The 20,900-nt window shown below is 41.8% G+C and overlaps 1 protein-coding gene across 2 annotated transcripts in view; it reads left to right on the forward strand.

Moving 5' to 3' along the window:
• The first annotated feature begins 3,009 nt into the window (after nt 1-3,009).
• The window catches only part of MAP1B (microtubule associated protein 1B), a 72,664-nt gene continuing 54,773 nt past the window's right edge, over nt 3,010-20,900 (forward strand). The window contains exons 1-2 of one of the 2 annotated variants that reach the window (XM_069880698.1): nt 3,010-3,288; nt 8,096-8,197. In XM_069880698.1, coding sequence (XP_069736799.1) covers nt 3,111-3,288; nt 8,096-8,197 — 280 coding nt within the window. In that variant the 5' untranslated portion in view covers nt 3,010-3,110. The remainder of the gene's footprint in view (nt 3,289-8,095; nt 8,198-20,900) is intronic. The other variant, XM_069880699.1, reaches the window with a different exon arrangement.

Consider the following 20,900-nt stretch of genomic DNA (forward strand, 5'->3'; position numbering starts at 1 on the left):
GCCTTATTGCCTCTCCTTATGAAAACCTACCTGCTTCATGAAGCTGCTTCATGACACATCGTTCAGTCCTCATACTGCTATCTTCCTAAATGAAAACAGGCCATCTAAGAGCCCTGTGATCCACTTCACTTTCATTGAAGTTCTTAAGTTGGTCTGAAGTCCCACATATGGTTATGTATTTCTTTAAAGCTAGGGCTGACATTTGGCCAAAAGAACAAAATCAAACCAAACCAAAGCAAACAAAAAGCCAGAGAGCAGCAGGTATCAGTCATGTTCTCTTTAAAACAGCAAGACATATTCCATAATCCACATGAGTTTTGCTATTTCTTCTACTGAAGTGCAATACCTGTGTGATTTAGCCACAGCTAGGAAGCTGGTATCACTTTCAAACATCGAGTGTCATATGACACTGACTCAGCTTTACACAGCACATTGCCACATTTCACCCAGCAGTGGATCTGTAGATATGCTCCACATTGCAGAATTTAAAAAGGTTTCTAGAGAGGGAAAGATGATGACAAACAAAACTACCCAAGAGAAAAACCAACAGGACAAATCTCAGAGTGAACACTGACGATGGAGCTGGGAACCTGCAGCTTCCTCAGAGACACATTCAGGAGGTCAAAGCATCTTTTCTTACCTGAAGCAGCATATGCTTGTGAATACATGAGGGCAGAGGTCTGCATCCATTAAAGAGTTTAGCGCAAAACCATTTTCTTCCAAAAGAAGCCTCTTGTCCTTAGTGGTTTTATGCGTGACACATCTCCCACCACAATACAGTTCTACTGTGACTGTTCACCTTTTATCATACATGTTCTAGCTGGACCTTGGTAGGCCAGATCAAGTATATCTGCATTACCTACTTGCATGTAAGTGTTATCTTCTTTGATACAACTTATTCTTTTCACCTCTAAATTTCAAAACCACTGGCACTTTTCCAGTTAGGTATGTTTTCATTTTTTCTTAAAACAAGAAAGTGCTAAAAAGCACACATAATGCATTTTGTATACTTGTGTGCATTTCTCAGGACAGCACATTGTTGTGCTCTTGAGGCAAGCAATTGTTTTACCTTTATGCCTAAGAACCACCACAAGTCTATTCTGCAAACAGTTAGCAAATCTGCTTGGCAAGCTCTTCCCACACTCCAGAGGCCAGCTGCTCTTGTTGACCAAAACAAAGGCGTATACCAAAGCGAAGTATTGCAGAGGGAAAAGCCAGAAGCTGGCCAGCTTTTCTGGCCAGAAGCCATAAACCGACAGCATCAGTGAGGAAACACCAAAGTCATAGCTCCACTCAGATGAACAGGGGTACCTAAAGTGCAACGCTCCGTACCTATTAATACCTCACCAACTTCAGAAGAACTGCTGCTTATTCTTCTGCATCTATGCCATTGCATCTGTTCTGTCAGCAGTGTCAGCTCTAGTGAAGAATGAGCACCATTGTCCTCTGTGTCATCTCAGCCATCTGACATGGCTGTAAAAAATGCTTGTTTGTACTCTCAAGCCTTCAGACTAACAGCAGCTCAGAAAAATAGTCTGCTTTGGATGCAACATCCAAATGCATCACACTGTACCAGCCAAGGCTGTCAATGTTGTATTTAGGGAAACGAACTATTCGTATTAAAAACATTGGGTGCTACAGGCAGGTACAGTGTTACAGACCCGCACCTACAACAGTGTTTCAATCTTTGTGGATGCCTCCAAGCAAGTAAGACATGTAATTTAGTAAAGATGACCTGAAATGCACCTTAATTAGCAGAGAACCAGTGTGCCCCGGAACAAAGTACATATTCTAAGAAAACATGAGTGACATATCAGTTCCTCCAGGCATGTACTCTGTTTCTGAGCAGCAGGCAGGGAATTTGAGCAGCCAGATCTGGAAGGAGCTGCACACATAGGAAGTGTCTTCTCAATCAGTGACCAGAGGTCGTCTTGAAAAACAGGCTATAAAAGTTCAAATCCTTTCCTAAGTCAGAGTGAGATTTCTCCTGCATCACTTCAGCCATATAAACAAGAGGCCTAGCATAAACCAGTGCCTTGCCTGTGTTGTTAAAGTGAGAAGCTCATCTTGGAGAGGCTCATTTATCTGACTGCTATATCCTATTTTAGGAGAGGATAAAACTCTTACAGGAGGGGATGGAGTTTGTCTCTTGAGTGGGTCTTTGAGTACTGGGGAACAGATGTCTTAACTTCTACGTGAAGAGGAATGAAACCCTTGATTTTGTAATTGTACATGTTTCCTGATACCATCGCTCCCTGGAGTTGCTCCAGCCTGGTCAAAATTAGTTATCCAAAGCCATTTGGACTTCAGCAGCCTTAACAGTCAGGTTTTCAGCAGCTTGTCCAAAACCAGTACTTTTCTGGTGTAAGCCATATACCCATGGGCCTGGATAAATGCAGAAAGGTTGCGTTTGACTCATTAAGTTAACTGCTTTCAAATGAAAGAAGGTACCAAGAATATTTAGACCTGCTGGTTGCCGGGGATGGGGGTGGGGACCGTGACTCAAATTTTGCTGCAGTGCTACAGCGCGATGCTGGAGGCAGAACCCGCGGCCTGGGAGCTGCTGGTTCACCCATCGGTGTCAGGGGTGCAAGCAGGCGCCCCGATGCTGTCTCTCCCAGACGACCCCCCAGGCCCGCTGAGGCATCGCCCGCGGCTCCTCGCCGCCGTCCTTCAAGCCCGGGGCGGGTCTCGGTGTTGCGGGGCAGCAGGGCCGGGATGCGGGATGCGGGATGCGCGGCACCGGGGGCCCCCGCGGCCGGGAGCCGGGCTCGGGTCGCACCCCTCGGCGTCCCCTCGGGGCGTTGTTCGCCCCCCCGCGTCCTTCCTGCTTCCGGGGGCCGCCGCGGGGAGGATTTGCCGCAGATGACATCAGCTGTGGATGCTGGAAAGGCGGCGGCGGCGCGGGGATGCGCCGGCTCCCCCCCCTCCTTCTCCACCTCCTCCTCCTCCTCCTCCTCGCCAGGTTCCTGCCCCGCACCGTCTCCGTATAAAAGCGCCACCGCCTCCCCGCCCGCCCTCACTCCATCCCTGCCGCCTGCGAAGCCGTCGCCGAGCAGCCCTTCTCCCCTCAGCGCCCCGGAGTCGCGGGGCGGAGCGGGGCCGCCGCGATGGCCACCGTGGTGGTCGAAGTGGACTCGGAGCCCTCCTGCAGCATCCCCAACCCCACCTCCCCATCGCCCAGCCTCTCGCACCGCTTCCTGGACAGCAAGTTCTACCTGCTGGTGGTCATCGGTGAGGTGGTGACCGAGGAGCACCTGCGGCGAGCCATCGCCAACATCGAGCGAGGTGAGCCGGCGGGGAACCCCCGACAGCGCTTTCCCTGCTCTCGGGCGCGGCCGGGGCTCCCCACCCCACGCGGGGCACGGCAACGGGAGTCGACACCGGTTCTGCGGCTCTTTATTCCACCGAGGTCCCGCCACACCCTCCCTCGCTCCCCGCATCCTCCCTCCCTCGCGCCCCTCATCCTCCTCGCTTGCTCCCCGCATCCTTCTCCCTTTCTCCCTGCATCCTTGTTCCTTCTCCCCGCATCCTTCTCCCTTTCTTCCTTCATCCTTCCCCCCTGCGCCCCGCATCCTTCCCCAAAGGGGCGCGGGCGCTGCGGACCCCCGGCTGCGGCGCCGGTGGCCGCGGGCGCGGAGAGACCCCCGCCCCGGTGCGGGAGCCCCCATTGTTGGGGCGGAGGCCGTGCGGGACCCCGCAGCCGCCGATCCCGGGGACGCGGGCGGTGGGCGTGGCGCAGTCCGCACTGCGGTCCCCGTGGCAGCCCCGGAGCGGACAAAGGGGCCGCGGCGCCGCCGGCGGGAGCGGCTGGGGAGGGGTGGGCGCTGCGGTGGGGATGCGGCTCATCCCGCCGATCCCCATCCCCTCCGTGCCGCCGGGATGCGGGGCGTTTTCCTCCTCCTCGGCGTCGAAAACTGGCGGAGCGGGAGGGCAGCCGCGCCTTTGTGTCTAACTTCGGGCGGCGAGACTTTTTCTCTCGGCTGCAGAATTTTCAGGACTCGAGATATGTGCATATGTGTTTCAATAAAGATTATACCGTATGGGAAAGAGGCTGGGCGCTCAGCCTCGTTATTGTCCGGCTACGGGCTCCTCCGATTCACTGTTTATTTGTCCTTTTCTTGAGACGGTGATACAGGAAGGTACCACAAGTGAAATGACAGTTTTATAAATTCTCACCGTGGTTTCTAATACAATAGATTGCAGTGTACATGCTGGAGGGGGTGTCGGGGGCAGAGGGAGGGGGAAGGGAAGAGCCCTGTTGCAGTAATAACGGTGTGAAGCACAAAGAAAATTTTTGTCGGACCCTATAGTTTGTTAAACTCCATCGATACCTGATTTTATAACGTAATATTTTATTCTGGGCTCGTTAAAGCAAGAATTTCAAAAGCCTGCCATTGTTAGAGGGGAGAAAGAGACCTTGGAACGGGGAATTGGTAGCAGCCTTGTCATGTAGGTGTGGTTCAGCAGTCCAGCTAGGACTTCATTTGTCTCTATTGTTGCACTCTCAGGCATTGTTGCTTTAGTTGCCTATTTCTCTTGATTCTTAATCATGACTTCTTGTAGCAAAAGGCTGCCTCATCTCTTCTAACCAGCTTCACTGTGACCTGTTCATCTTTATTGCTACCATTGTCTCCTAGGGAGAACTACTGAGGCAGATGCTTTGTCATTCAGTGCCTCTCCAGCACTGCACCTTCCTAATTCTTTCTAATTTTTGGTTGCGTCAGAAGTGAATTGGCTGCATTTTAATGAAATTATTAAAGACGATAGAGCTAATGGATAAAACATCTACCCTCAAAACAGCTGATGTCATCCTTCCTCTGAAGAAATACTCTTCAGTCTCTTCTTGAAGCTTCCATTGTACAGTTGCTGCTGCATAGCTTTTTTTTTTTGGCTGCTTCCTGCCACTAAGCATAACACCCCCGTACAGTTTTAGATGCTCAGCAGAAATGCTTTGGCCATTTTATTCATCATTTTGGATTAGAAGTCACCTCACTGTTCCTGGTGTCAGACAATCTTACTGAGATTTTGCCTGCTAGGAAAAAAACCTTGATCAGATTTTGAGGTGCATTGTTCTGGATGAGTACACTGAGGATCTGAAGCTGTATCTGAATTGAGGCAAATATGGGCTCAACTAATCTCTTTCTCTTTGGGAAGTGTGCCATAGTCTGGAAAACTTGCTTCTTTCAACCTTTATTCTCAACAGAACCTTAAATACATTTTGGGTTCTTGATAGCTCTGCATCACTGTCTTCTCTAGTACATCTCCTGATTACCATCACTGAAAACTGTGGATTCATGCACTGAACTGCAGAGCAACGTGTCGAAGAAAACATCTGCTGATAACACATCAGTGGCGTGATGCTACGCAACCTGGTGGAATGCAGAGTCATTTCTTAATATATCATGAAGAGGCAATGTTTGGTGAGATGCATTTTCAGTAATTCCATTTGGGATGTGACTTTGCTAAAGGTGCAGTCCTCCAACCCACCATCCACCAGAAAAGATGGAATGAAGAGAAAGCTTCAAGATTTCTCCACTGACTTAGCAGATGCTACTGGGTGTGCCCTGCCTGCTGTCTGATTAGTCTTGTGTCTAGTGGTATTGCAGTCCTAGGACTGCAGAAAGAAATAGCTCCAGTTCAGCCATACTTCCTATAGTTAATGTCCATTCTGTTATCCACATCATTGGATTGACCTTGGAATTTAGGTCCAGATTTACCTCTGTTCTACCCAAGCTTGATTTGGTTATATAATATATATAACACATTATGCTACTTTATAATGCACGCATATTTTTTGCATCCAGACTGCTGAATCATGCAGGCGCAGTTTTGGGATATTCTATCCAAATCCCAGCCTCAGCTTCTGGGGCTACTATATGCATTGGATATCTAGACTTTTTCTTTTTTTTTCCCTTTCTATTTATTTCATGTTGAGTCCTGTATTTTGGACATTGTTTGGTGCAGCAGTCTTGACTATGCCTAATCAGAATCTTAACCCTACTGCAAATTTGGTTTCAAAACAAAAGAAGATAGGAATGGTGGACAGGCCTGGTCATTATCAACATTGCTGAATCATAGTCCATATTGCCTAACCAACTTCTAGAAAGCTTTATAGTCTCCCTATGCAAGCTTGCTATCAGAGGCCAGCAAGCTGTTTATCTTTCAGCTTCTTGAAGTTGAGCACTCATTCATTCAATGAACTTCAGCTTTGTGACCGGTGTTGGTTTACTAGTCAATTTTCATATGTGCTGTATGTGCCTGGCATTATATCATCCTTACTTTCTTGTTCTCAGATATTCCAACACCTGGAAGACATTAAAGCCTGCTGAGCTGTATTTGTCTGCCAAAACTACAACCCAAAAATGCACCATATGGCCAAAAGATTTTTGAGAAATGAAAATAAGGAGGCTTGCAGAAAAAACTCATGGCTTTATGCCTCCGAACAATGACACATCAGTCAGGAAGTGGAGGTGGCTGGTTATATCTCAGTTATTTTTCTCTTCGGTAGTTATGAAATGCACAGGAGATACTGTATTTCCAAATTTACTTAGTTTTGAATGGCAGCTGCTTGATGGCTGGTAACATATCCCATTAATAAGCATGGTCCTACCTGGACTGGCATGCTGACAAGGAAAAGCCTGGGATGAATTCTCCCTGAAGAGGCTTCTAGCTCTTGAAATGCAGATGCTCATATTTGCATGGAGAACCAACCCAGATCAGCAATGGGAGACCGGCACTGCAGATCTGGTTTCTCTGCTCTTCGCCATCTTTCTCCTTCTCATAGTTTGGCCCTACAACATGGCTTCTATCAGAATCCTGATGTTTCTGATGCCTTGAAGGAGAATAAAGCATGGGAGGTAGCATTAAAATCCTGACAGAGCTACCAGCAGGAGAGTTAGTGTTCGCATTGTGGTGAGGCTGTACGCCCCTTCAGGCATCTTCTCTACCTGAAAGGTGCCAAACCCCAAAGTGGATTAACAATTTCATGCATGTGGGGAGGGGCCACTAGGCACTTCCTTGCCTGCAGTTCCTTCTGTGTTTGCTAGCTAATTTGTGTAACTTTAATGACATTCCTTTAGGGGGAAAAAAAATATCACTATAGTATTGGTGCTCGGAGTCAACGCAGAGCCTGGATTTACCTGTAGTGCAACTGCTGGCTCATTGTTTTTCAAAACTAGGAGATTTTTTACAAACAATTTGAAAACAAGAAAATTATAGAAAAATCTTAAAATAGGTCCTGTTAAGTTGATTTTTTTGGGTTTTTTTTCTTTAATTTAGTCATCAAAATCTTGTTGTGGGGAACTATAATCTGTACTTTGGCTGCAGTGATTCCCTCCCTGCCCACCCCCTTCAAATTTCAATCCTTAATAACATTTTTTAGAATCAGACACTTCTTTTGATCACATATGTGTCAAGCGTTTCACTTTTCTACGTAGCTGAGGGTAAAAATGGTGGGAAGTAAGGATGTGATGTGTAGTTTTTAAGAGGAAAAAGATCAAGCATAGCATTTTTAAACCTCAAAACTAGGATTTTGATACTTCATAAATAAAAGATCACTTCAAGTTTAATTTAAAGTATGGGATGCTTCAAAGCTTTTGAAAGAAGAAGTCAGCAATTTAATACTTTGTATTTAAATATTTATTTGTGACATGCTAGGTAATGCTGGCTTTTTTTCTTGAAGGAACAAGTACAATGATCCTGCAATATGTAAAGTATCCTCTGAGGGATTAACTCGTTTCAGTTTTGTAAAGTTTATGGTTGTTTTAAAGTCAATTCAAGGACATCAGTAACTTCTCGTAACATGTCTGCTAGAATGTGGGACCAGCAGTCCTAAAGCCGAGGCCTTAAAGGATGGTCACCCTTTGAAAAAGCAGATTTCCTCTTGCTTGTGGCTGACTAATTCTTGTCCAGAGTATTGTTTCTGAGCACTCAGCACTTTCCAAAATAATTACTGTGTAGCATGAAAGGAAGAGAGGTTGCTTTTGGAATTTAGGAATATGTAAATAACATGAATGCAAATGGAGACATACTCAGTTAAAACTGTCAGTGCTTATGTATCAAGCTTAAATGTGTTTTATGTTTTGAATTTTAGGAATCCGTTCATGGGACACAAACTTGATTGAATGCAACTTGGATCAAGAGCTGAAACTTTTTGTGTCTCGTCATTCAGCTCGATTCTCTCCTGAAGTTCGAGGTAAGTTTTTGGAAGTGTTTGACAAAGTTTTGTTCTGTTTGGGTTTTTTTAGGAGCAGAATTAGTGAACACACTCTGCTGTTCTGTGTCCAACTTTTGTTTGTGCTTCTTTACAGCAAATAATTTAAAAAAAAATATTAATTAAAAATGTATTTGTTTTAGCTTTCTGACAAATTAAAATAATGAGCTTATTCTGTTAGTTTTATATATATCACCATGATTACTTTGGTAACAGATGTTAATTTTAAGGTCACTTTGAAGATGAGTAAAACTCACTTTTTGGCTGAACATTTTATGTAGCAGCAATCTGGCAGTCCCAGAGCCTGAAGTAGTTAGAGTACATAAAAACACCCAAAAACCTGAAAAGTTAGCTCTGCAGTTTGACAGAGCCAGAAATGGTGTCAAGGCTGTTACGTAAGCGTGGCTCAAGTCCCATGTTTCTTCCCAGCTTTTTTCTTGGCATGAAAAGTTGATGGATGGAGGGTCTACCTTGACTCACAGGGACTTTCTTTGGTTTTATGAAGAAATTTGAAATTTACAGGGCTCATGAGTCTAAATCTTCTCTTTGTCTGCCTTTTCTTCAAGTCTGTCCTTCTTTAGAAGGGTCATACAATAAAGCGAAGCAACTTCCTGACCCCCATTTTTATTAAGTGTCAGATATTATTTTGTTCTGGTTGCATTGGAATAAAGTGTTCGGTAAGTTTTCAAACATCTTATTACTTTAACATAAATGCTGACTAGGCATGGGTGGAATTAATCTCAGCTTTCATGTAAAAATATGTAACCTCCTCAAAAGAGAAGTTTCTTTCATTAGTGAAATCACCATGGCCAATGTGGATGTTGACTAGTGCAACCTAGTACTGACAAATGTAGTAAGTTCCAGCTTCAGGAACATCTCTTAAATGTGATGAAACAGCTATGAAATGTTGTGTCATGTTACTGTATAACATTCCGAGGTTCCTTTGTACTCCACATATTGCTCCTGATGCTAGCATGTCAGCATTGACCTGATGGTTTCAAGTAGTTTACCAAAATATCTTGTGTAACTAATTCTTCCTCTTGCAGCACAGGTTATAGCACATTTTACCATGTTCCCCACATCTATAGAGTAAAACATTGCCGGAATTAAGGAAAAAATATTCCTCTAGGTTTCTTACACTGGTTTGAAAACCAACAGAACCAATACAATGATACTCATCATGAAGACACATAGTTCCTGATTTTACATGGAAGTAAACTCAAGCCTATAATACATGTCTGGCATTTTGGTTTAAATGTTGGGAAATCAATTCAACTTCTTAGTGACAGTAGTTGCTGTGTTACACAGAGAGGGTATTCTGATATGTGAAATTAGGTGAATTTATCTTTAAGGAATGATGAAGATGAAATTCATTCCATTTCTGACATGTATGTTTTCTACTTTAAAGCTTCAGGGGGAAAATAAAAGATGCTGCACTTCTCTTTCCAGCTTGTCTAATATTTTTTGCTATCTTATTTAGATGGTACCTCCTGATACCATTGCATAAATTAAAATAAAACAAATACTCTGCTTTCATATGATAAATAAAATATGTGCCATTTTTTTCCTATAGAAATATTATAGAATCCTCTAGGAATTTTTCTTTAGGAATTGTACTTTTGGTTGATTTTTTTTTTCTTCTTTGTCTAGACTTGCCTGTTTAGTCTGTCATTGTGTTGAATTACAGCTTAATTGCATGTGACTGGAATTCATCAACATCTCTATCACAAGCAGTAATGAATGTGTTTTTCCCAGTGCTCAATCGTTAAACAATAAACTACCAAAATCTATATTGAAAGAGCATTAAAGGAGCCTGAAACCTGGATAAAGGGAACATCCCAGAATAAAGCTAGCCTTCTTGACCAATTTCTTGATGAAAATTTTGTGGGAAGTTCATTGGCACCTCCACAATCCCACTGCACAGATCTGAGGATCATTTATTTGTTTCTCTCTGTGATTCTGCTGTTTGGTAGGGAGAGGGGGTTTTGTGCCATTTGTTAATAAAAGTTCAGAATGTTTGATTTCTGTTACAAAACACGGATGTTGAATTTTGAGTGTTTAACCAGTGTGTGTCAATGTTCATATTAAAGAGGTGATTTTAATTATTTATTCCTGTATGGTCCTAAACTGAGAAATTCGGTGGAATTTGGGTAATGAGGTGGCCTCTTGTCTAGCGAAGGTATTCATCCAAGGTGACTGGGTAGTCTGAGAGATGTAATTAAACAGCCTTTTTTTTTTTTTAGCCCATTGAGTCTGAACTCTTTGTGTGGCTCATACATAGGGACAGTTTACTCTTGATGAAGAGTAGTGTCATTTAGTGTGTCTGCACAGCTTCTAGTGTAGACAGATCTGAATACTACATGCAGCCTGTTTGGTTGTAATACTTAGTTACAGTAATTGCGGTGCTGGCTCATGTTTGTATACTGCTCAAAGCAGCCTGAGGGTATGTGGGCATGAAAGATTTCACTGTGGTGCATATGCTGGGACAAGCGGCCGATGCCTTGGCATACCTGTGATATTAGAAGCAAGCACAGAGCAAACGGCTGGTGTTCTCCTGCTTGCTAGCTTGTTGAGACCTTGGAATCTTTACTAAGACCCGTGAGTTAAAAAGAAAAGAGTGCATTAGATGGAAAACATGAAGATAAGGGCCACATCTGTGGTAAATAGTGGGTTGCACTCTATCCCTGTAACTGCAGGTTTCTCACAGGTGGAAATTCACTGGGGTAGCTGCTGACTGGATACAGAAACACTATATAAGGTTTGCATCCTCTCAATAAAGGCCATCTTGCTTTTTGCCTCATCGAGGGGGTCCGTGCCTTAATTGCTACGAGGATACACACAGGAGCAGCGTGAAGGGTAGGACTCTTTCTCCAAAAGTAAGCTTGTAGGAAAGGGACCAACCCTATCCCCATATGCCTGTGATTGTGAAGGAGAATGCAAGAGAATGTCTGTCAAAGCATTCATGTGTTTTCACTTGAGGAATTTGAGGTCTAATCTTCCTTCCTTTGCAGTAAATAGCAATGTACATATTGATACTGCAAGGAGTATGACGAAACCCTAACACTCTCTTTGTGCCCTTTTCAAGGGAGTGAATTGTCACAGTGGTATTTATGCATCCTATACTCAGCTGCTGGGCAATTTACAGATGATTTATGATTCCTGAAAAATAGAATTCAAAATGGAAATGCTAGCAGATCTTTTCTGATACCTTATAAAGCAGCTGATTTAGCATACTCCTTACGAAATCTTGCAGCAATGTTGTCAAGTGCTGGTGAAAAATGAGTAACAGCTTATTAACTAATTGCGAAGACAACGTGCAACATGACTTAAAATGCGTACTCCAGTGCTTGCCTCTGTTTTCTCTGTTGGGTACTGAAAACTTCATCTTGTGTTAGCATCACAAGGAAAAAGCATTCAAACAAAGAATTGTAACAGGTATGCACTGGAAAAGCAACTGTATGTTTGGTAGTGAGGCAGAGCAAGTCGGGAGCCTTGGAAAGAGCTGTGTTCAAATTGCAGCTGTACTTACCAGTATTTTCTTAAAAAAAAAAAAAAAAATCAGCTGAATAAAGCAGCTTCACAAAAGACCAAGTAAATGGATTTCAAGGTAAGGGAGTTGGAGTGTGAAGTCATTGAAGGTCATTCTGCAAGACCCACACCTGATATTTTGTCCCTCAGCTTCCACATGGGATCACTTTGCTGCATTGGTGTGTATTCAAGCACTTGTCTAGGTAGTTGAGCAAAAACTATCATGTAAAAAGAAAGAACATGAAAGAGACAAGAAGTCAAGACCAGATTTCTCATCCGGTATCAGAGCACTGTCATTAAGTGCCTAGGAATTAATTCCACTTAAAACTTCAAGTAGTCCGGTATGCACACTTAGCAGCATCCTATAAATATGATTCTACAGCTATTAGAGACACTGATAGCTGGAACAACTATTGAGAAAAGTGATTTTTGCTCACGAGGTGTTTGGAGAGGTTAATTCTAGTTGGCTGGCAGACTTGTTTTATGTCTCAAAGTCTTTGTGCCTTGGAAGAAAGAAAATGGAGGCAGAATAAGACTTGAATAGGGAATTGAGCTGACTCATGCTGCTGCAGCCATGAATGGTGTCCCTGCAGGACATTGCTGCCAGTGATCCAGGGCTGCTGCGGTAAGTCCGTCCAGCCGCATGAGGCCAGGGAACTCTGCTGTCTTCATGTGAGCAATCAGCAGAGGGGCACAAGCAGCACTCTCATCTGCTCATGAGCTTTTTCTGTGGGGAATGCTAGGATTTTGGTGGCAGAGATGATTACAATGCAGTACCCTACATGTTTGGATATGTGAATTGTCAAAGCCTTCCTTTCTTAGTACTAATCGAAATTCCAGAGATGAGCTAATAACTTTTTTTAGTGAATAAATTGTTGCCCTTATGTGACAATCATTCTAGCACTGACTTCCATTTCTGCTTTTTTAGGAATGATCTCAAAGCAAATTAGCATGAATTTACACTGCTGACAACACACCAGGATCTGCTGGTGCTAAACTGTTAGCGTGAATCAGCAGAATGACTGAGAGGTTATTTTTAAGTGCCTTGTATCACAAACACATGCAATGGGTTCAGTGGCCTTCCAATAGCCCATATTTTATTGGAACAGGTTGTTGACCTCTGTGAGGCAGCTGTGAATGGCACGGGATTAAGCTAGTTGTAAATAATGAGAGAATCCATTATGAAATTTGAGTCCCCATTGCCCTTTAAAAGGATAATTCAGCATACATAATGATACATTCACAAGAGTTATTTTGTTAATTGTTATTTAACAAAAACTTTTTGAATTGTACTTCTTAAGAATTAAGAATTATACTTCTTAATTTGTACTTTACAAGACTTCTCAATCTTTCTTTCCTAATGTTTTGTCTCTGTGGAAAGTAGGAAACTACAGACTTAAACAATATTTTATTTTTGACATTTGCCCTGTATAATTTATGAATGACCTACCTCTCATCTCTTCCTTAATTGATTTATAATAAGTCTGTAACCAGAACATTATTGCTCCTTTTTCCATCTAGTGCATGGTTGTTACGGGCAACAGTTTTCTTAAATGTCTGTTTTTCTTAATTTGTTTAAGATTTAACTTTTTTAATTGCCTTGATTTTTAGTTACTTTCTGGTACAGTTTATCCTTCACTTGAGAGAAATATTGAATGTTTGTAATTGGACTTTCTAATGACAAACGATTTGACCCAAAGGTTACTGATATAATTTGATTGGACTTACGATAAGAGGAAGTACTATCTTCTATTTTTAAGGTAGAACAAGGAACAAATTTTCACATAACAATGGAGAACGTGAGCATTTTAATTTCTTTCTTGCCAGATAAAAATAATTTTTTCTTTGCAGAGAGTTGCGTACCACACCAGCAGTGTGCCCAGTGGCCGAGAAGGCAAATGGCATTCTAGCTTATATCAGAAACGGTGTGGCCAGCAGGACCAGGGAAGTCATCCTTCCCCTGTACTCAGCATTGATGAGGCTACATCTCAAATACTGTATCCAATTTTGACCCCCTCACTACAAGGACGATGAGGCACTGGACTGTGTCCAGACAAGGGCAATGAAGCTTGTGAAGGGGATGGAGAACAAGTCTTATGGGGAGCAGCTGAGGGAGCTGGGACTGTTTAGCCTAGAGAAAAAGAGGCTGAGGCGAGACCTTATCACTGTCTACAACTACCTGAAAGGAAGTTGTAGCAAGATGGATATTGGTCTCTTCTCTGAAGTAACAAGTGATTGGATGAGAGTAAATGGCCTCATTTGCACCAAAGGAGGTTCAGATTAGATATCAGGAAAAATTTCTTCACTGAAAGGGTTAACAGGCACTGAAACAGGCTGCCCAGGGACGTGATTGAGTTACGGTCCCTAGAGATGTTTAAAAGATGGGTAGATGAGGTGCTCATGGATATGGCTTAGTATTGGACAGGCATGGTAGGACATGGTGATCTCAAAGTTCTTTTCTAACCAAACAATTCTATGATTCTATCTATTCAGTAATAGGACCAGACTCAGAAGAAGAGTTGAGACAGTCCCTGTCTCTAGACTGAGCAGAATGGGGAGCACATGTTCATCCTTGTTGCCAACTGTAGAATGAGAATTGCCGCTGTGCCTGCTGCTGTCAGCCTTGCAACAGCATGAGGAGCTCCAGCTGTAATCTATTTTGTAGAGACAAATGCAACAGATGCATTAATGCTGGGCTAATTGAAGTGCTCCTTTCTAGACTGCTGGAAGTCTACTAGTCTACTGCTATCCCATAGTACCTCACAGACCCTATGAGTAACTAGGGAAGGTTTAAGCTTCAGTCAGTAATAGTCACAAATAGAAAGAAGCAGCTGGATAGTCCTGTAATAAATGTCCGTAATTTTGCACTAAACCCCCAGATGGTCCTACCATAAACACATGATGGTTACTTTTGAACTGCAGTGGTAATCTATTCCTAGAGTTGAAAAGACAGGCAAGTTCCATGCTGTCAGTGTGTGCAGCGTAGAAACAAATGTAAGGAAATGACTTTTCTGGTTCCTGGCTTTGTATTAAAATGTAATAAATTAATTCAGAAACAGATTAAGTGAATTTCAGTATTATTTTGTTGTTGCAACTTTATATGTTTTGGTACTTGAGAGCTTGTCGATAGTGGTGAGATGAGTCACTGTCCTCTGTCCCTATGTCCCCATCTCCTGCATAGTTGTATGTGGGAGATTTTGCCCACCAGAACTCTGGGAAGCTTAGGAGTTTATTTAAAACAACCACCCTACCCCCCAGAGAAAAAAAACCAAAAAACCACTCCAAAATAAACTCCCAAAGAAAATAACAAATTACAAAAGAACCAATCCCAAAACTAACTGAACAAAACCACTCTTCCAGTGACATGAGCCATATTCTGAGGCTGGGTAATCTCTGATTCTAATGACCTATGAAGACTTTCACCTAGAATTCAACTCCCCGCGCCTCCACCACCACAAGCAGCTTCTGGAAGCTGCCCCAGGCTTATGAAAATTCTGTAGCTCTTCTAGAGAAAAGATTGATTCTGGTTTCAGCTCCTATGTCCTAAGTCACAATTAAGTTTTTCTAGGTCTTGTAAGCTCCATGTGGTGGATTGAGTTCTCCCCACCTGACCCTGGGTGATTAGGAGAAGCAAAAGCAAGAAAACTCATGAGTCAAGACAAAGATGATTTAATAGGTGAAGCAAAGAGGAAAAAAATGAGTGAAGCAAAAGAAATCACTTACCATCTCAAGCAACCTAACATCCTACCTTCCTCTACTCCAGCTTTTGTTGCGAAGCGTGTTATTATACAGTATGGAATACTCTTTTGGCTGACTTGAGTTAGCTGTCCCAGCTTTGTCTCATCCCAGGTTCTTGTCTACCCCCAGTGTACTCACTGGCTGGCAGAGTGGGGCAAAAGAAAGCTCTGATGCTGTGTAAGCACTGCTCAGCAACATCCAAAACAGTAGTGTGTTATCAGCACTTTTCTAGACATAAATGCAAAACACAGGACCTTACTGGCTGCTGTGAAAAAAATTAAGTCCAACCCAGTCCAAACCAGTAAACTCTTACAGAAAGGTTTGTTTCTTGATATTTGTATGTGTACCCATTAATCAGAGCAGAACACTAGTCTTGGATGAGTCCTTTCAAAAGGCCACTGGGAAAGGACTGAAGTTTCCTGGATCACCAAGTGTGAGGAAGTTAACATAATGAAAACTGTCCCAAACACATGGGATGGACAAGGTAAGGCTAGAAAAAATACTAGAAAGTGGAGAGGGAAGCCTTGCTTTCATCTTTTTGTGTTATAGTCATGGGGTTTTGTTTGTTTTTTTTTCCATTATTTGGACTTCTGGGAAATAAATATAGAGTGAAGTCTGAGAGACCCCTAAGAAGTCAACTAGAGAGGTCTTTCTCCTGATTCTGGGGCTTTGAAACATCCAGTGCTCACCATGCAACCTGGCCTGGGTATTGTGATCATGCTGTGTTATCCTCAGACCGTGCCTTGAAGTCTTCTTGGTCTTGCAGAACCTGTGTGGAGTTTAGACCAACTGAAGAATGGTTAAAAAATTATCTTCTCTGTGACCAGTACTTTAAATAGATATAGGAAGCAATGCCTTTTAGAGTATCTCTGGACAAGACTTAATGCTTGTCACAAGCATTAATTTAAGCAGTAATTTAATGGCTTTACTTATATTCATTTGTCTAGCACTACTGAATTTTTCAAACTTATTATTACTAGTTGCAAAGCTCAGATTCTAAAAGTTCATTAGAATTGGAAGGTCTAAATATTTTTAAATGCTGATTAGGTTTTTGTACATTTAACATTTCTTAGCAACTTCATAAGTGTTAATCTTTCTGTCCGCTTTTTCAGTAATTGTATTAGAGAATGCAATTCTTTTTACATTTCAACCCACAATATATAAAAAAGCATAACATGGTCTTTTGTTTTTTATTGTCTTACAACATGAATTGCTAGACCAAATGAAAAACACCATCTTTCAACATAACATATGGAAGACAAGGAATTGCCCCAAACAAAATCCAAATTAAGATGATGTATTATTTCATTGCCTCTTTAAGTAAGGATAGGCATTTTTGATCACAGCACTGTCTCAACTGCATAAATTGTTTGGCTACACCAATTGCATTCCCCCAAGAGTCTCTACTGGGAGTAGTTCCTCTGTACATAACAACGCTCTATACCTATTAAAGCCTGTAATTACAACAAGAATTACAATTTGTCTCCAGCTTTGGTGGATAATGTCATTGTATGTCAACCAGGGGATTATTGTGTGGAGGAAGACCTTGCCGACATTCTTGCTTTATGATTTAACAGGAGGATTTGGTAGTATTAATCTGTAAGGAGGAGCTGTTGCCTTGCTGCAGTGGAGGAAACACATTTACTAGTCTGTGCTAATGAACGTGAGTCCTCCACAACAATTTGTAGATGGTGATCACAGGAAAAAGAAGATGCAAAGCATTCAGATTTCTTTAAACAGAATAGACTTACTATTCAGTCCACTGAACAGCATGATACAACAGATAAGTTGTACTTATCTATAAATATATAGTTCTGACGTGTGTATTGTTTCGTGGCCTACATGCTCCCTTTGTAATTAAATTGTTTTAAACTGAAAGCGAATTCTGGGCCAACAAATCAATTTCTTGCAGAGAATCTGGAAAAAAACTTAAGACATTTACTTGTATTTTACAGGTCTCTTTTTTTTCAGTTTCACACAACATGTTATGTATTTGCAGAGTTGATGCTTCTCTAACTTTCAGTCCATTCCTAACTTGAGTTTTTTTCCTTGCTGATGTTGGAGACAGCTGGAAATCCATGAAATTACCTATGTTGTCCTCAGTGTTTCAGGTTTTCCTAGAGTGCTCAGAGTCAAATGAGTTAACACTGTGCCTGCTGCTTTCCAGGGAGGTGGTAAGGAGTGAGGTATGTTCAGCTCAGGGCAGTGTTCCAGTCCTGGCATGGTTACACTTTCTCCCTTCTTGTCTTGACTGGTAGTCAGAAAACAAGCAAGGGTGGCTTTAAAAGAAGGGCCACTCTGAAAGCTTTCTTTTGCTGATGGAAGTAAAATAGTGGTGGTGCAAGGTAGAGCCCTATGTAGAGCTACTCTGCCAGCTCCAAAGAGCTGGTACCTCTACACAGGACAGCACAGCCCCAAGCAGATGCAGCCTCAGACTTCAGCAGAGTACAAGGATCTCATCAGTGATGGGCCTCTCAGAAGACCATCAGGAAGTTCTCATCACATTGGTATTTAGTTTCACCACAGTTCTTAGTCGTCAGGGTTCTACTACCATGCTTCAGAGACAGTTTTGATGACTCTCCAAGGGCAGTTTTCGCATGGACAGAACATAGATCGAAGGCTTTATTCTGTGACGCAGGTGTCCAAAACAATTTTTCCCATTTTGCTATTTTTTTTTATTTCTTCAGCTTGTTTTAAACATTGTATCCTATTTCCTTCTGCTTTTCTAAAATGAGTGAAATGTTGAGCTTGATATTAGCAGATACTTTCAAGACTACAGGGAGGCTTGTGTTCATCCTAGATTACTCTTTTTTTTTTTTCCTTTCCCCATGCTCGTCCTCCTGCAGTATTCCCTTAAGTCACAGCAAGTCATGGTAATTTAGTGGTAAAATGTGAATAGCATCTTGTGAGTACTGACACTTCCGGGCATGCTGCCTTTCTTGGAGTCACACCACAGCTAACAACAAAGTAATGTTTAGTTTTAAATTTTAAGAGATGCGTTTAGAAAAAGCTGTGGTCAGGGTTTTTTCTTCTCATAAATGATACTTTCTAGTCCCTCTACATCCAGCTTCCTTCTGCTAGTAAGTATGTTGGAGGCAACTTTTGGCACTTTTAATTTTTATTGGTCTTCCTTTTGAGCAGACTGATGTTTCTCTATCAGTGAATGTTACCTTAATCTAGGCAATGATCAAATTTGATTTAGACTGAGGTCCTTGCTGAACCCCACCAAATAGTACTCCCTGTACTAGTCCGTGTCTGACTTAATTGCAAGACGGGGCACTCGGAGAATATTATATCAATATCAGATCAACTGTTTGATTAGATAGTCTAGATAACCTGGTTGCTGGCTAGGTTTGGACAGTAAAAAAATCTCATCAGTAGTCTTTAGGTGTAAAAAAAAAAAAAGATTTTTCAAACTAGCAGAGATACTTCTTGGATCAGCAGAGATGTACTTTTCATGGATCTGCCTTGCCATGGTACTGTGACAACAGTTACTGCTTTGTTAGTGTAGTTAGCAAGACAGATATTCTCCACTGAGATGACTATTTGTGACTACATGGCAAATGGGCTGCATAAAGCTTGGAATTGCAGTTGCTATAGCTTACAGCTCTATAACAAACAGATGCACTGTTGAGTTTGATGCTTTTTCAGATTTTACTGTCAAAGGTTTCAACTCTGAATGTTCTCACCAAGTATTTAAAGAACTCTTGAGAGTTATTTTTGAGGTCCTGGGAGGTGAGAGGAAGCATAGGGAAGTACAAGCAATCTCAGCTTTGCAGTTCAATTCATATTTTCTCATTGTCTCTGATGTTTTTTAAATTGTTACTGTTTTCAAACATACTCCTTTTTTGGTAGAAAAGTAAGTTGTAATAATATAAGTTCGAAATTAGTTCTCATCGAAGTTTCTACATAAAATTCAGTATCATATCATGCAGTTACAACTGCTTTATTTTAAAAAAACTATAAATGAGCAATTAAACACACCCTCCCTCCAAACCCAAACAAATTAATGACCCACATCATGTTTTCTTACTCTTTCCCTTTTTTGGAAATTGCCTACCATGCAATTATGGACCCTTGTGGGGTTTTTTTGCCAGTAGATGGCATTCTCAGTGCCCATACACACTGTCATGCAGCAAACTAGCACTTACTGAATTCAATATGAACACTTTTGTACTCGTTTTGGGTCACAGTGCTTAATGTGACACATATGTTCTATTTTGCCCTGAGATTTTGCTTGGAGTTTGAATTTCAGGTGATTCAGATCTGTTCACTGTGAAGGATGAATCTTTCAATATCAAATGAGCTCAGCAAACTTCTGATATCTCAGTCAATGGAGTAAATGCAGAGTATAGCACATGCAAGGTGGGAACTGTCTCAATTTGAAGACCACAGAGAACAATGATTTATGAAATGTTTAACATTAATTCTGCAGAGCCAGGAGGGAGAAAGGCAAGATCATTATACACAGAGATATTTTTGTGTATGAATTAACACATTGTAGATGTAGCTAAGGAAATCAGCTTTACAGATTGTGTATTCTCTGTGTTTTCAGGATTGTCTCTAACAGACTAGAGCTTCTCCTGGTTAGAAGCTACAATATAACCACACCAAGATGTATAGTAGTGTCTCCTCTCTCATGCACAGCATAGAATAAAAGACCTGAGACCTAAGCAAGTAAGACTCTGACTCACTTGTCAAATTTAGTATAACTCAGTTTTTTTCCCCTGTCTCAACCTGTGCTATAGCTGTCTGTTAGGAATATAGGAACATAGCAGCATGTAGTTTGACAAAGCATTTCAGTATTGTGTATCTAAAAATACTTGTTCATACAATTTAAATTCCAGTATGGCCTTTTTCCTTTCTTAGGGATACAGAAAAACCCCCAAACCATAGCTTCCTAAGTGACTGTAGGTCATGATACATCCTAAATCAAGAGACCTGAAGTTCAGTCCTTAACTTTGTCCTGCAACTACATAAAGACTGACTGTGGCTGTTAGACTCAAATGCTGTGGACAGTCCTTGATTCAGTTGCCTTATTCAGTTGACGGGACGTAATGACGTTGAATTCTTTGTCTTGCTTCAGCTTCCCATAGAGGAATGCTCTGCCAAGTATGCCAATAGGGAATCTAGTGTCAGTGCTTTATGCAGCATGGTCTTCACTAGAATGCAAAATGAAGCCACCAATTCTCTTTGAATCAGCTACCAGGCAGATGTTAGAAAGCCATCTGTGCAGGGATCACTCACCTTCATATGAAAATAGCGCCAAAGATGAAAAGATAAGATTAGCCATTTATCAATTTGTGTAATTCCTTCAGATTTATGAGTTGTATTTTAAAAAAGTGAGGTCCATTTTATGAAACTGAGCACCTGTATACATCTGCATGAGAAAAACCTTTTGATATATGCAAATACCGGT

Source organism: Phaenicophaeus curvirostris, chromosome Z, assembly GCF_032191515.1.
Source record: "Phaenicophaeus curvirostris isolate KB17595 chromosome Z, BPBGC_Pcur_1.0, whole genome shotgun sequence".
In the NCBI taxonomy this organism is placed as follows: Eukaryota; Metazoa; Chordata; class Aves; order Cuculiformes; family Cuculidae; genus Phaenicophaeus; species Phaenicophaeus curvirostris.